At 33.0% G+C, this 16,288-nt stretch overlaps 1 protein-coding gene across 1 annotated transcript; it reads left to right on the top strand.

Annotated features, from left to right (window-relative positions):
• The first annotated feature begins 2,479 nt into the window (after positions 1-2,479).
• On the top strand, positions 2,480-16,059 carry LOC132309268 (cell wall / vacuolar inhibitor of fructosidase 2-like). The gene is made up of 2 exons (XM_059807585.1): positions 2,480-2,933; positions 15,956-16,059. Exons 1-2 carry the CDS (start codon positions 2,480-2,482, stop codon positions 16,057-16,059), a joined length of 558 nt encoding a protein of 185 aa, XP_059663568.1.
• Positions 16,060-16,288: the final 229 nt, after the last annotated feature.

The raw sequence follows: 16,288 nt of genomic DNA, 5'->3' as shown, positions 1-16,288 counted from the left end.
AGACCTGAAATTCCTAAATAACAACAAAACCATGGAGTTTCTGGTAGAAAGAGCATTAAATCTATTTTGTAGCAAAGATGGCACTATTTTGACTTCTATACAACAAATTTTCAGTATAATAATTTTTGATATGAAAGGCAACCGAACAACAATGACACTATGATAATTATCTTTAAGCATGCTTCACTTAAGAAATTCAATTACACCTTGAAATAAGCTTTTAGGGAAGCTCTTCACATTAGATGTTTTTATGTAATTTGTATTATACTTGTAGGTTTTCTTTGTTGTTTAATACATTAAATACCATTTAAGTAGGATTAAATAGATTAAAAAACTTAGTGGATAAATAGATTAAATTTTTTTGTTTATCTTATTGCAAATATTTTCTCAACAACCAAACAGAGGAATTTCCTAACACTTAAACAATAATTTCAACTCTTTTGAACTAATTTCAAGAACTCTTTTGGACTAATTTCAAGAATCAAGACTAACTCAGAAAAAAAAAAAAAAAAAAAAAAAAAAAAAAACATATTAAGCACGCTGGAAAATGGTAAGGCCTTAGGCTAACACACGCTTGGTTCGGAGTTTGGAGAGCTTGCCGTCGATGATGAGGGCATCGGCGTCGGCGGCGGTGGTTCCAGTGGAGACCTCGAGCAGAGAAGAAGGCAAGGAGAGATTTCCAGGTGATCGATGAGTTAATGAAATCGACGCCCTCTATTCACGAAGACAAAATTGAACAAATCGAAACCGAATAACACTTAAAAAAACATTAAATCAAACGTTTGGGTTTCAAAGACTTACACTACTATGAATTGAGCCTCTTCTTCGCATATCACAGGTCGCCTCCAAAATCGCCAAAGCTTAGGGCTTCATAGGAGAGAGAAATTTTCGGGCCAAATGAACTACAATATTTTAACTTTTGCTTTTATACGTGGGCCAAAATGTTGCAAGTAGTTTAATTTTGTTTCGACCGCTACAGTTGTGTTTGGCCCGCTACAGTTGTGAAACATGCAAAAACACCAATTTCTTGCTTCAATTTTTTGGCCACATTTGTGAAATGTTTTGATACTATGTAAAACAATCCGCCCACTACCAAACATGTTGCAACCCACTTTTCAGCTACAGTACCCAACCTGCAACAAAAACACTAAAACAAAGTAGATAACAAACAGGCCCTAAGGGATGCATGAATTACTTTCTCTGACCCATTGCTTCGACTCTCATTCATTTGCTCACCCTCTCTAAATAAATTAAGAATACCAAAAAGATACACACGGAAAATGAAAACACGAAAAAGATTTCACATAATTTAATTAAAGCTCGCTTTCGTCAATAAAGGCTGCAGAACCTTTTAGAGGCTTATTCCTGCTCTCCGCATAACCTTGAAATCAGATAAGGGATAAGACTACAGACTTGTCGCCGTAATAGCACTGGAAATATTGCTTGGCTTTACAAAGCTTGGTCTCATGATTACGGTCCTGGCATGGCCGTAGGTGAGGAAACTTGTGTGTAAACTACTTGCCGAGTAGCCCCAACATTCTTTTAGACCAAGTAAGTGTATTTGCACGTTGCATTGGTGAGTGCAACACTTAATCGCTTTTCAAATTGTCCAGTTTGAAAACTAGAAGAGAAAATTTCTAAAGTTAAGAAAACTCGAGTATAAGATGGGATTGAATTCCATACTTGAGTAAGGGAAGTGTGTTCTTTATATGGACCTCTCAAGATGAGTCTTATAAATATTTTCAACCTGAAGATGCATGAATTCATAAATTCATTCGGTATAACACTAATCAAAATGTATCTCATAATTGTGATGATATGAACTTAAAATGATTCATCTAGAATTAAGATAATCAAATAGATTCATTGAGAATGCTAAATGTCAAGTATAGATAAATGCAAAAACATTACACCTGTTGATGCATGAACCACCCAAAGCCATGTCTATGTGCGTGAACACATTTAAAACTTAATTATGCAAGGGGAATGAATCAAAATAATTGTACTTTAATCATATATATTTTAAAAAATATTATGAAAATATTTTGAAACATATTGCAACAGAGACAAGACTGCATATTGAAGGACACAAAAGGCATTACCATTTTCCTATTGAAAAAAATATTGAAGGAGATTCTCCTTCCTTTTTTTTTTTTTTACACACACAATATTTTCTCTTAAATTGCTTCACACCTAAAATTGCCTTAAGAAATTCTATATATATATAGATTGATCAATGGATGGAAGAAAACCTGACTAAATTCGTTACCATATATATAGATTGATCAATGGATGGAAGAAAACCTGACTAAATTCATTACCATAAATGAAAGAAATATTTCTTGATACCCATCAGTTTTGTGATTCAAAAAACTCCCACGTGTCATTAGTGAAGCAATTGAAGGAAAACCAATACCATATATATACACATATAATGGGAAAGAGCTGTAGCCCAAATGAATAAAGAAAAACATTTTCAATGAAAAGTGATGTACTATTAGCTTCATTTACTATTTTCCTTTCTCTGGCTCACATTGTCAATGGTGATGCCAATGTAGTTCAACAAACATGTAGCAGAACACCATCCCCAGACCTATGCATGGCATGTATCTGGCCGGACCCGGCAAGGCCATCAGCAGACCGCTGGGACCTTGTTAAGATAGTTTGCAGGTGCGGCATCAACAATGGAATACTGATGGAAAACTACGTGGGAAAGTTGGCACAAGAAGGTCCATTTGATCGTATGAAAGATGCTCTAGATAATTGTAGTCGAATGATCCCACAGGCTACCTCGCATCTTGGCACTGCCATTCCGAAACTTTATAAGAAGAACTTCAAGCAATTTGTGGATGATGTGAACAATGCTGAGAATCTGGTTTTGGGTTGTTATGATTTGTTCCAGCCGTATCCCGTGATTCTTGAATCACTACCTGGTCTGTTCAATCAGATGCTTGAGTTCCTAGGCCTATGTCGTATAATTAAGAAACAACTTATTTATTCTTTCTAATTAGTTGTTTTTTTTTTTTTTTTCTTCATTGACAAGAAACACAAACATCACTCACATATTCACTTAAATGCTTATCATTCATTTTTGGAGGTGGAGGATATACCATCAGGCCCTTAGATTATTTATTTTGCAATTTCTTTGACATTCTATTTTTGAATTCACACAAGTGACCCGGCCCGTGGATAAGAAGGGCTCTCTTGGAAGGAATCTAAACTCAGACGTCTTAGATTTGATTCTTATAACAACAAAAACATTAGAATTTAAGTAGTATGTGTGATTTGTGGGTTTAATTCTATCTAAAAACCTAACTTTCGCATAGTTATAATCCCTAATATAGCCTTAGTCCTAGTCTAGTTAGTCTAACTAAAATCTTGTATCCAATTTCCATCATATTGTATGAGTTACTTTATACGTAGTATATGTAATAATGGAGATGATTATGAATGAAACGGGTTTGTATTTGTGCTTATTTTGATTTCTTTTCGCCACTCATTTCATTATCCAAGCTGTTTGATAACAAACTCCTTGGCATTTTCTTTTCTTTTCTTTTCTTTTCTTTTTATTTTTATGTGTGCTTGTGTGCATGCAAGTGCCTAATTTATATTCTGCCAGCTAATAATTTGAATATCCTAGTTCTCATAATGCAAGCGAATATTAATCCTAAGAGGTCCTCTCATGTCTCATGATATGTAACGACCCGGTCATTTACCTCCCTTTCCTTTTTTCTAAAATTTTACGAATAATTTTTTTTTTTCGTTTAATTTTCTTTTCTGAGCTCTGTTTTTTGTCGCTTAGTGTTATCTCGAGTGCTCAGAAATGGTTTCCGAGACTCTTTTTTGTGGATTGACAACTTCCTTTGAGTACCGAGTCATTTTCGCATTTTCACTTTTCGGACACTATGCGTCTTTCGTCCTTTTCCCTGTTTCGTCTTTTTCCCTATTCTGTCTTTTCCCCGTTTGTCACTTGTTTGGCAAAACCTCACTTTTCGTGCTCGGAGTTAGTTTTTGACTTCACGTATCTTCATCTTGAGTGGTTTTCTCGAAATACGTATCTTTACTTTTACAAAAAAGTATTCTGGTTGCTCCCGATGTCCACAAGGGCATAGATGCACAATTCTTCAGAATCTTTTTCATTTCTTGGGGTATTTTTTATAAATATCTTTTGAAGATATTTTATTTCAGGGGTATCTAAGAAAATATCTTTTGGAAGATATTTTCATTCTGGGGCAGTTTCGCAGTTAACCCTTTTTGTAGGGGCCATTGTGCAATTAACGAAAGTTATTGCAAAATGTCTCATCTGGAGCCTAAATTCTCGTATGGGATTCATTTTCACATTTCGTCGAGTTGTGAACTCTTAGAATTCCATTCTGGTCATTTTTCTCCAGTTTCAGAGTTTCTGGACCCGATTGCCGCCGAACATGTTCGAGATATAACTCTCTGCTCGGGACTCGATTTTCGACGCCGTTTCTTCTGTTGTTCATATTTTCTCGTTTTGAATCTTTTTTGTTCATGGAATTTTTCTGTTTGAGCGCGTTTGCTCAAAATCTACTTTTCCAGACCCGGCGGGGCCCTTTCGGGACAGTTTTTGAGACTTACTATAAATAGGATGCCCTAAAGTGAAAAATCATATTTTCACTCATCTTCTCCACTCTCTTGGCCGGCAGCCATGGGAGCTCCTTGGCTGCCACCTTTTCTCCTTCTTCTCCACTTGATTTCCTTGGTAGAAATCCTTCAGCCTTTACATTTATTGTTCCCCTTGACGTGTTCTATCATCCTCCCCTTATTAGAATTCATTTCTGACCATTTCTTGAGTTTGGGTTTGAAGCCAAGTTGTGATTTTCATGGGGCTTCCTTCGGATTCATGTAGATCGTGTTGTCCCTGACAAAACCCTTCGGTTTCGACGAATTCAGGACACTTTTTTTTCAGTGGGGATTTGAGGTTTTCATCTCAAATTGAGGTAGGGGGTGTTATAATTTAAATTATTGCTATATTACATGCTTGTGATGCTTATACAACTTGATTACATACTTGGATGTAAAATCTAGAAATTTTATTATTTATTTTTCTTGTGAAGGATTTAATTTTTCCGGTTGTCCATAACTTTGTTTAATCATGTGACATGATAGAATATTACCCCTTGATATGTAGATTGACATATATTAAATCTAGATTATTTGGTCAAGTAATGAATATTTTATTTAATATTTATCTTAAATAAAATATTAAATCATGTGACCTTATCTAGCTTTAAATTAACATGTGATAACACATTATATTAGGCTTTAGCATGTTCTTCAACATAGATTAATTTGAGAGTAATCAGAGAAGTTTTGAAATCTAATAATATTTAATTAATTAGATTAATTAAATTGCTCCGAGTGTACTATTCACTCCATTGGAATTCCGACTTGAAATTCTTGATGTGCATGACATATAGTTTCACATATATTAAATTTAGAATATTTGATTAAGTTTTGAAACCCTTCATTTATTATTTTTCTTGTATTAAAGTATAACACTCAAGGCCGTAACTTGCATGAAATGTACTTGTATTGTGTTCTTAAATCAAGTTATGACATGTTGTATAACATATGTTAAATTGAGGTCATTTAGAAGACTTTCAAAATCTAGAGATTTTAATTAAATGAAATAATTAAAATCCATTTAATGGTTCTATGCACTTGATTAAGTTTCTAACCTTGTATTCGTGATTTCCTTGATAAGTTCATTCACGTGTATTACATTGAGCATAATCGGATAAGTTTTGAAACTTATATTTATTCATTTCCTTTGTATGGAACTTAATCGTGTATAAAATGAACTTGAAACTTGACATTGAACTTGGCCTTGACATCATCCTTGACATAACTTATTCGTAGAACATTTGGACTTGCCATGTAACCTTGATAATTTAATCCCTTAAGTAGATTAAATTTCCTTTTATGTCTCCCTCGAGTTAATCATATCTTGATATCATGTATCTAGACTTCTAGTATCTTGGTTTCATTAATGTGCTTAATGAACATGCTCATTTGTTTCGGAATGGTTTATTCACGCATGTGTTATTTAGTATACAATTGAATTATGTATCTTATACTTATGGTATATTTGCTTCGATGGATTCCATGTGTTATTTATCTTGGTTATGGTCTATATAAATGCAAACATTGATTTCTTGACATTTCACATGCCATCATAGTTGAGAACTTAGGGCATGACTTGTGTGTTCCAAAATCTTGGTTGTGCATGATATGTGGTTAATGTATTTCTTGTATTTTGATACAATCTTGACTTGCACAACTTGTTGATTTTGGGACTTGTGATATCAATCAAGAATTGACATGGTTAGGACTCGGTTTTAGTACGGGGGAATATCCCTCTACATTATAGTGCGCACTAGGGGAAAGGTACCCGTGGGTTAGTAGCCCTAAAGTGATCTCAAGAGTACAGTTTTAATTCGGGCGATATCCAAGTTTCCACATTGGTTGATTTCACTCTTTAAATTTCAAGTTGCTATTCCTTGAAGATTTAAACTTGTCGTGTATGTGAAATGCACCAATCTTGTCTCATTGCATAGATTTTACGCTTCATTCGTGATTTAACTCCTTAAATTTTAAGTGTTGTATTCCTTGAAGATTTAAAACTCTTTTTGTGTTATGTGGTAGATTCTACCCATGTTTAAATGCATAGATATTATGCTTTGCTCCTGACTCCATGTATCTTCCTTTTCGTGTTTTATGGAATATCCCATCTTTGTTTAATTGCGTAAATATTATGCATTATCCTTGATGTCATGTGTAACTCTTTTCGTGTTATGTGAATGGTTCCAACTTTGTCTAAAAGCATAGATATTATGTCATGTTCTTTATTTCGTGTATTAACCCTTTCGTGTTAATTGGAATGCTCCAATCATGTTAATTGTATTGATAATGCAATTCATGTTAATCTATGTTCTAGTATCCTTTTGTCGTGTTGTATGGAATTATTCCAAGTCTTGCTTAATTGTATTGATAATGCAATTCATGTTAATCTATGTTCAAGTAACATTCTTGTCATGTTCTTGGATTATCCCAACTTTGACTTGTTTTATATATGTATATATATCTTGATTCTTGTTGCTTATACTCCATGGTAGCTTAGGATAATCCCTGAGTCTAATCTTTGACATAGACGTTAGGTGGCATGATCCCTTTTGAACTATATCATGTTAGTCCTAAAAATCTCTAAAGAAATCGAGTTGATGTATGCTCATCCCTTACGAATAAACTTGTTAGTCTTGTTTATTCACCCCAAAGTTGCTGGGTGTTTTGCAGGTAAAGAAGTTTTGTTGTGGGATACACAACACTTTTAGACATGCTAGAAGTCTTGAAGTATTTTTGATGACATTGAATATGCACATGTTACCATATTATGTTTGCTTTTGTTTATTTTGACAAAGCTTGTATCTTTCGATTCCTTGTATGTAATGTGTACCTAAGTACACTCTTTACAATGTATTTGATATGTATGAGATGAGGCCGGAGGCCATTGACATGTATATTGAATTCTATGTATGTTTTAACTTCATGAAATATTATGAAAACATTGAAAAATGCAAAGTTATTGTCTTACCATGGTTGCATCGGGTGTGGGAATTCCATTTTTATTCTTTCATAGGGTCTTATAAATCATGTTTGAAGTGTGGCCAAGGGCCAAACGGTAATTTGAAATCATTTGTTAATTTTGTTTTTCAAATTTCCCTTTTCTTGTTCATTTTTGCCTTTTTGCCCGTTGGGGGGTCGGATTTTGCATCGGTGGTATTTTTAAGCCATGTACCATTGTTGCATATCCTAATAGGTAAGTTACGTTTGCGTGCATGGTTGTTTCCGGGCAAACCTTCTTCTTTGGTGAAATGAGCCTCCTATGGATTCATTTTGAAACTTTGTTGCATAATCTGATCTAGGGGCTTTCCAGACTTTACACATCAGTTTTATTTTCTTCTTTCGACATGGTCGCTTAGAAAATGTGATTTTAGGGGGGATTTTTTCTTCGTGTTTTTCCAAAAAATGTAGTCTTGATACCGGAAATCTATTGCAAAGTTCAGCTTCCAGTTTTACATTTAGCAGCTTTATGACCCTCATGACCAGATTTCATGGAGGGGCATTTTGGGCATTCTACATTGAGTTTTTTTTTTTATTTCTTTGCGAGTCACGTAGAAAACTCGATTTTGGGAGGGGTTTCTTTTTCATGTTTTTTCAGAAAAATCCATTTGATAGCCCGTTTTTGCTCTCAGTTGTGGACTGATCCTGAAGATATTTCATGTAGCAGCTTTTTGGGTCCCTCTTGACCTAGGCTGATCTAGGGGCATTTTAGGGATCTTACAGCTTGGTTTTCTCCATTCCTTCTGCGATGCCGGGTAGAAAACGTGATTTTAAGTGGGGTTTCTTCTTTGTGTTTTTCCAAAAAAACTCGTTTAAAGGTCCGTTTTTAGCCTCAATTCCGAGAAAAAAATTAAATGTTGCTTGCTGTAAAAACACTATTCCTGCCCAGATTTCTTACCCGGAAAGTAAGTTGATTTTTTTGAAACTTTGAGGCTTTATATCTTCATCATCCGGACTCCAAATCAAGTGATTTTTGAGTCTAAGTTTATTAACTTTTGCTTGTCTATCCAACGGTATGTACGGTTACATTCAATTCTCTCTAAAAGGACCATTTTACCCCTCACCAAGTTCCCTTTCCGCACTGATTTGAAACCCAAAAGTCTAATTTTTTTGTAACTTTGACGTTTCATATCTTCTTCATCCGGACTCCGAATCAAGAGATTCTTGATTCTATATTTATTAGTTTTTCCTTGTCTATCTAATGGTATCCTCAGTTGCATCTGGTTTTGTCTAAAAAGAATAGTTTACCCCTTGTAAACCCAAAAGTTTGATTTTATGAAACTTTGGAGTTTCATATCTTCTTCAACCGGATCTCGAATCATGTGACTCTTGAGTCTATCTTGGTTAGTTTTTCGTTATCCTTCCAGCGGTGTGCTTAGTGGCACCTGAGTCCATAATTTTTAGAAATGACTATTTTGCCCTTAGGGGCTTATTTGTCATATTTTTGGTCTTTTACTTTCGCATCAGTTCTCATTGAGTTCCACGACCTCATGGAAGGTCACTTTGACTTCTTAGAGTTTTGTTTTCTGTTTTTGCTTCCGCATTTCGAATCCGTTATTAAATCAAACTACAGTTCATCACAGGACGCACTGGCTTGAAAAACCAAGGCCGTCACATGATAAGTGTAATGCGTTCTCCTATTTTTTTTTATTATATATTTTATGAGAGGACATCTTAAATAGGAGCATTACTCTGGAATAAATCTAAAGAAATAAAGCTTATGCATATTCTGAAGTGTTTCATTACTTTTTAAAGATAGTTGAGGCTTTTTCCACATATGTGCAAATAGAAAATAAATGACAATAATATCCCTGGGAATCAAATTATTATTTTTTTCAAACTCTTTTTTCACTCAACTCTTCACACTTGATCGCTTTGTTTTGACTGTGTCGGCTAATACGTAGAGTATACTTAACATTTAATTAGCTTAATGAATTTATATATATATATATATATATATATATATATAACATATTAAATAAATTAGATTAATTACATCAGGTGTGACACAAAGAGCAGGAGCGAAAGCGAGAGCTAAAGTGTCAAAGTCTAAAAATTTTGAAAGCAGAACCGTCTTGAGAGCGTTTGTATCTTAGGTTTATATAAAATTATATCAGGTCATCATATATATATTTTATATTTTTTTATTTATTTAAATCCATATGTAAATATATTCATTATTATTTATTCTATTAATGATATATGTAATAAATAAGCTAACTTTTCTCAGTAATAGATGGCTGATTTATTTGTAATATTATCTAATTGGGAAGTTTTTAGTAATATATTTTCAAACATGTATACTATATATATATATATATATATATATATATATATATATATGGTAGTATAGTAATGTCAATTGGAGCAAACATGAAATTTAAGTAATTAATGTACTATATATTAAGTAATAGTGTAAGTAATAAATGCATATATGGTAATATAGGTATTCAATATCACTCAGACTCTAACAAATTTAGCTATATAAAGTAAATTCGTATGGAAATCGCGAATTAGGAAAACAAATTTGCGAATTGCAAGAATTGAATTCGCGAATTTTGTGTGAATTCGCTCTCAAATCGCAAATTCGCGTGCGGAGCTTGAGAGCGGGCCTCTTTGAACAAATTGTGTGACTTAGGGTGTAAAACGTTATTTTCCTCCTTAAACCTTTATTTATAAAGTTGTGTTTACCTTCATTAATTTAACGATTAATTTCAAATATTAACTTAACAAAGAATATATTGGTGCTTCCCAAACATTCAATGGGGGCATTACTAAATTCTTGGTGTTTAAAAGAAATAAATAGAATGCCCCACTCGACCACATGTAGTTCCAACCCTAGCTGCCTCAATTACCATGTACTATTGGTTGCCGACCTCTTCAAAGTTAAAAATTTGTTTGTTTGTTTGTTTGTGTTTTTTTTATTTATTTATTTATTTATTTATTTATTTTTTTTTTTGAATTGGATAAAAAATGATGAAATGCCCATTTCTTCAATAAATGATTCAAATAATTTTATTAGCATAGGTTTAATGCCTATTTCTTCCATAAGGCATGGCAGATTGTAGGTAGAGATATCATTAAGGCCATTAAGGAATTATTTTACAATGGTAAACTTCTGCAAGAAGCTAACACCACCTATATTGCCCTTGTTTCCAAGACTCCTAATCCCACTAACCTCAATGAATTTCCACCCATCTCTTGATACAACATTATTTATAAGTGCATCTCCAAATTGATTGCTACCAAAATGAAGCCATTTTTGCCCATCATCATTGACTCTAGTTAATCTGCATTTATACAAGGAAGGGTCATTATTTGTGAGATATAATTTTTTGTAATTGGCTAATTTCGGTGTCAAAACAAGTCCAATCGAGATGTAATTTTAAAGTTACCAAATCAAGATCAAGATTGGCTACGGAATTGGAAAGTTGTTCAAGTTTGATAAACTAAGATCTACGAAAAAGGTATTAACAACATTTTAGAAAGTTATTTCCCATTTAGAACACCATACGTACATAGTATATATGTTTCTTCAAAATTTCCAAAACAGAATTTTTTCCAAACTGTTAAACCTTCCTTGTAAATTATGTCATGTGGGAACCAGTACTGACTTTGGCTACCGGTTCAAGTACCTTTGATTCGAAGAAAACATTCTATCCTTTGGGAACTCGATTCCAAAGTTGTATACCGGTTCCACTTGCTGATACAATTTAGGAATTTAAGTTTCCTGTTTTATCTAAACTTAATTTCTATTTTTTTATAGAATTCTTTCCAAAAGTCCTATACACGAAATTTACCTTTTCCTATGCATATCTAGGTCTTTGAAGAGTCTATATAAGCCTTGATTTACATCTAGGTTAGTACGGCTTTTACATTACAACTTCTGATTTATTAAAAGCCTATTTGAGATATATTTTGTAGAGAATCAAATATGATTTTTTTGTCTTTATTTGTAGAACGCATATATAATTAAACACAATAGTGATTTTAGGGTGTTGTTCAATTCTTGATCGTTTTCAAAGTTTATTGAATATTGTATTTTCAACGATCAGAGAAGCAGATTTATTTATTCTACATTAAATTCAAATCTTGAAGAAAATGGGTGAAGCTATCACACTTTGAAAGGGTCAAAGTATTCGAGGAATGTTATTTGATCTACCAGTAATCCTTTTATAGAGATCAAGAGTAAGCCTGAAGTTAAGAGCTGTTAGACGGGACATCGCAAAGTTAGAGGATTGTTAGCGATTGGTGTTTGGTAAAACGATAGGGTGTGAGCTTGAGTTAAAGTCCATTGTACTTTATTTCAAATATAGTGGATCGATTTACTTTAGACTGCACAGTTCACGAGGTTTTCCCATAATAATTTGTCTATTCTACCAATTGGGGCATCCTCGCTAAAAATCCTGATGTCATCTCTCAAACTCTATTTGTTTTAATTTATTTTTATTTTGCATGTGATTAATTAATTAACTGCTAAATTAAGTAAAGCTGACTAAAATAGAAAGACACAGATTTTAATATTTTCCTTAAAAATTTAAACTTTCCACATTATTTTCCGTTGCATAACACATTTGGTATCAAAGCCAATCTCTACACATTGAGTTGATCTTAATGGAAAGTTTTTTATTATTTTTCAAAAAATTGTTTCATCATGTCTTATGCGTTGAAAGGTGGTAGATCCAATCAACGTGGTCCTTTATTTGAAGGAAACAATTATAATTTTTGGAAATAAAAAATAAGAGCTTATTAGCAAAATTCGGGAGGTAAAGTCTGGGTTATTGTTGAGACAAGTTATACACCTCCTACTGAGGAAAAGACTGTGGATGGTAAAGTTGTTCGGGTTTTAAAAGATACTTTCTCCTTCATTGCACTTGAATCTGAGCGTAATGATGCTAATGGAAAAGTTTTATATGCAATTATAAATTATGTTATTCCATCTTAATATGCTAGAATTTCTAATTGTAAAACTGCTAAAGATACTTGGGATATTTTGAAGGTTACTTATGAAGGAACTTAAAAAATGAAGCTATCCAAAATCCAAATGATTTCTTATAAGTTTAGGAACATTGTGATGAAAGAAAATGAATCTTTTTCTGATTTTTCTTTTAGTCTTCTTGAAATTATTTCTGAATTTCGTCACTTAGGCAAAATAGTTAATGATAAGAAAATTTGTGAGAAAATCTTAAGGTCTTTACCTAAAAGATTTCAGATAAGGGTAGAAACTATCACTGAACACTGGGATTTGTCTAGTGCTAAAGTAAATGAAGTTGTAGGTTCATTGAAAATTTTTGAGATGTAGAATTTTGATCAAAATCAAAAAGAAAATAATCTTGCTTTAAAGTTAACACATGTTGATAATTCTGTTGATGAAAATTCTGATGAAGATGTGGCTTTTATAACTAGGCAATTTAATCAGTTTTTGCAAAAACAACAAATAAGAAAGAATGACAATAGGGCCAATCCTAGAATCTTTGGTAAGGGGTCAAAATTAAAAATAAAAAAATGAAAAGAAAGTAGAAGAGTCAAAAGAAACTAAATTCACTTGCTGGAATTCTGGTGGCAAAGGTCACTTGTGATACCCTTTGATTCTAGAGCTACGGCTGATAAAGTCCGAGCACAGATCCGAGAGATGCCAAACAATTAAGTATATAAACAAGCATGAGCACAAAAGAATTAAGGAATAAATAATAAAACTGAAAAGATTCTAAATATAAATCCTTAAAAGTTATATAATCTAAAATTGCCAAAACCTCCAATTATTATTACAACATGGGAATCCATCTAATGGACCCCTAATAATAATCCAGTTGGAAAATAAAATAGCTGAACTGGAAGGAAAACCAAAACTAAGCATAAAGAAAAGTCCTACGTCGTTGGAAGAATGAGTGACTATCACTGCTCAGCACGATCAAGCTCTAAGACTAGAACTATCGAATACTTGAAAAATAATAGTGGGTCAGGCTCACGAACAAGTTCTACTCTATTATAATCCAAATAGAGACCCGATACGCATGTACATCCTAAACACCTCCACATTAACTATTAAGTCCATATATATATATATATCCACACTAAGGGACTCTCACTGGACTACAAGGCGGTCTCAACCTGACTAGTAGGCAACATGCAAAAGGTACCTGAAGTGGGCATGAGTACCTAGACCTAACAGGGTACACCTCTATCCATCATAGCCAGCTATACATCCCACTGCATATACGCTCCCTAACTGTCGATCCTGATACTCAAGCTCATATCGAAGTATCATAATTATATATTTAAAATCCATCCAAAACTAAGGTAATGTCATTCAACTATTTGTTGACCTGACATGAATATAAGTAGGACTTAACTTTTATAATTAATCTATTCCCTTATTCCATAGTAGGTAGGACTTAGTGTTTTTAGCTAATCCATCCCAAGTATGCCACTGTCCCATACAGATGCATACAATCCACAAATCCAATAAATTGATTAATTAAATAAGAATAAAATTAAACATCAATTAATCCACAATAAATAGAATTAAAATATGTTAAATAACATGATCATATTATGCCGCTAATACATAATTAAAACTGTATAATCATTCACAAAAAATTGCTAACATATAGAGAAGCAATTTAAATACTCCATGTCAATCAAAAATATGCAAACTTATTTTATATTTCATATTGTTCTAGTTCCTAGCATTTTAGAGTTTTATTAAGCACTCTGGGATTCTAACTTGTCCTAAGAATCATTTAAATACTCCATGGAAGCTCCCAAACTAAATTTGGAACCTCATTATCCAATTACAGTAGCCAAAACTTGTCCAAAAACATAAAAATAAATAAATAAATACATTCCGTAAAGGAGCCGGTTGCCTATAAGAGGGAGCCGCCTCTTTTCTACAAGGAGCCTGCTCCCCCCTTAAGGGAGCCGCCTCCCAATGATGTAGAGCTAGCTCCCCACCATGGGGAGCTGCTTCTTTGCAATAGGGAGCGGCCTCCCTTCAAAAGGGAGCTAGTTCTCCTCCTGTTTCATCATCTGCTTCACCTCAGGCAACATCCAGTTACTCCGTTCCTCCATTCGAAGGTCCCTACTAGTCAATACTAAGTCCCAGTGTGTTCCAGAAATTTTTAAATTCATTATACATTAATCAACACCAACTAAAACAAGTATTTATGCAAGAAAGCTTAAAATCAAGCAATTACCAATTCGTTAATATATACACTGTATTAATCGAATCTAACATGCATACCAGATTAATTTAACGTTTATTTACTCCTGGAATTGTTTTAGGTATGCAAAGAACATGAGTCAAAGGGAGAGAGTTAGGAATAGAGCTTGCCTTAGGTTTTAGTTGGAAACCTTGAACCACCGTCTCTGATTTTTCCGACATCTCCTTAACTGCTGTTAACCACCTCTGTTACTTTTGGTTCAACCCACAAGAAATCCCCTTCCTTCCTCCCTGGTCTGACCTTTAACCTATGGCCGAAACCCTAACTGGTTCTCTCTGTTCTCTCAAACCTCCCTGTTCGTGAATACAATTTGTGTTTTAAACCCTAGGCAGACTTAATATGATATATTTATAAGCGTATACAACCAATCCCAATCCTAATTGCAACCTAAGTCGAAATTAAAAAAAAAATAATAATACCTTATATTTAAATAAACAACAGATCACCGTGAAACACAAAAATATATAAATAATATACAGTATTTATATATATACTGATTGTGATAAAAATTACTAACTATTTAGTTGAATAAATAATAGTAATCCCCTAATATACACATACCCTCAATATATGTACATTAATCCATGAGTAATTTTCTCTAACCATTTACATTATCCAAGTAGTCCGTTGCTCATATCCAAGCCCAAATCCTTTAAAAATAAAAATAAACATTTAATTTAAACATTCTTTAAAAATAAAAATCAACAGTTAATTTAAAAAAAATAAATCAATTTAAACCTATAATTTCAATTAAACAAATAAAGCAGTTTAAATAATTAATTTAATTCCATATAAGCATATAATTTCAATTAAAATGCATAAATCAATTAAACAATTAACCAATTAAAGAAATAGCCAAATAAAAAATTAATGAATATAAAATTGCACAAAAATTTAAAAGAAATATCGAGACTATCCTTTTAAAATTAGGGGTATTATATCACTCGTCAAATATTTGTCCTAGTCCTAAGAAAGAACAAAATGATAGGAATAAAGGGAAAGCAATGAAAGTTTTATTTCTAAAAATTATACTTTTAGTGAAAATGAATCTTCTGATGATTTTAGTAATGATTTTTCTTATGTAGCTTTTCTTGATAAAGGTCCTCATATTGTTTCTTTGTCTGATTCTGACATTTCAGATGATGAAGCCAATGAAGTTCACGTAAGTCGTACGCAGCGGAATATTTAGAAAGTTTTGATTATTTTAAAACAGATCTATATCTTTTCCAACTTTACTTATTTTAACAATTAAACAATTAATCACATGTAGATAAAATAAAACAAAGTATAAAGTGAGAGATGACACTAGGATTTTTAGCGAGGAAACCCCTGTTGATAAAATACGTCAACTGTTTGTATGGGAAAAACCTCGTGGACTGTGCAGTCCAAAGTAAACCGATCCACTATGCTTGAAATAA

The sequence above is a fragment of the Cornus florida genome, unplaced genomic scaffold (genome assembly GCF_030987335.1).
Source record: "Cornus florida cultivar Cherokee Brave unplaced genomic scaffold, ASM3098733v1 CherokeeBrave_3.0.0_Hap2_Chr05, whole genome shotgun sequence".
NCBI lineage: Eukaryota > Viridiplantae > Streptophyta > Magnoliopsida > Cornales > Cornaceae > Cornus > Cornus florida.
The sequence above is the reverse complement of the archived record's forward strand: the minus strand, read 5'-3'. Positions and strand labels throughout refer to the sequence as shown.

Coding starts and splice junctions, on each gene's coding strand:
- LOC132309268 (XM_059807585.1), top strand. CDS start 2,480: ATGAAAAGTGATGTACTATTAGCTTCATTTACTATTTTCCTTTCTCTG. Junction 2,934..15,955: donor GATTCTTGAATCACTACCTG/GTCTGTTCAATC, acceptor TTTCTTATGTAG/CTTTTCTTGATAAAGGTCCT.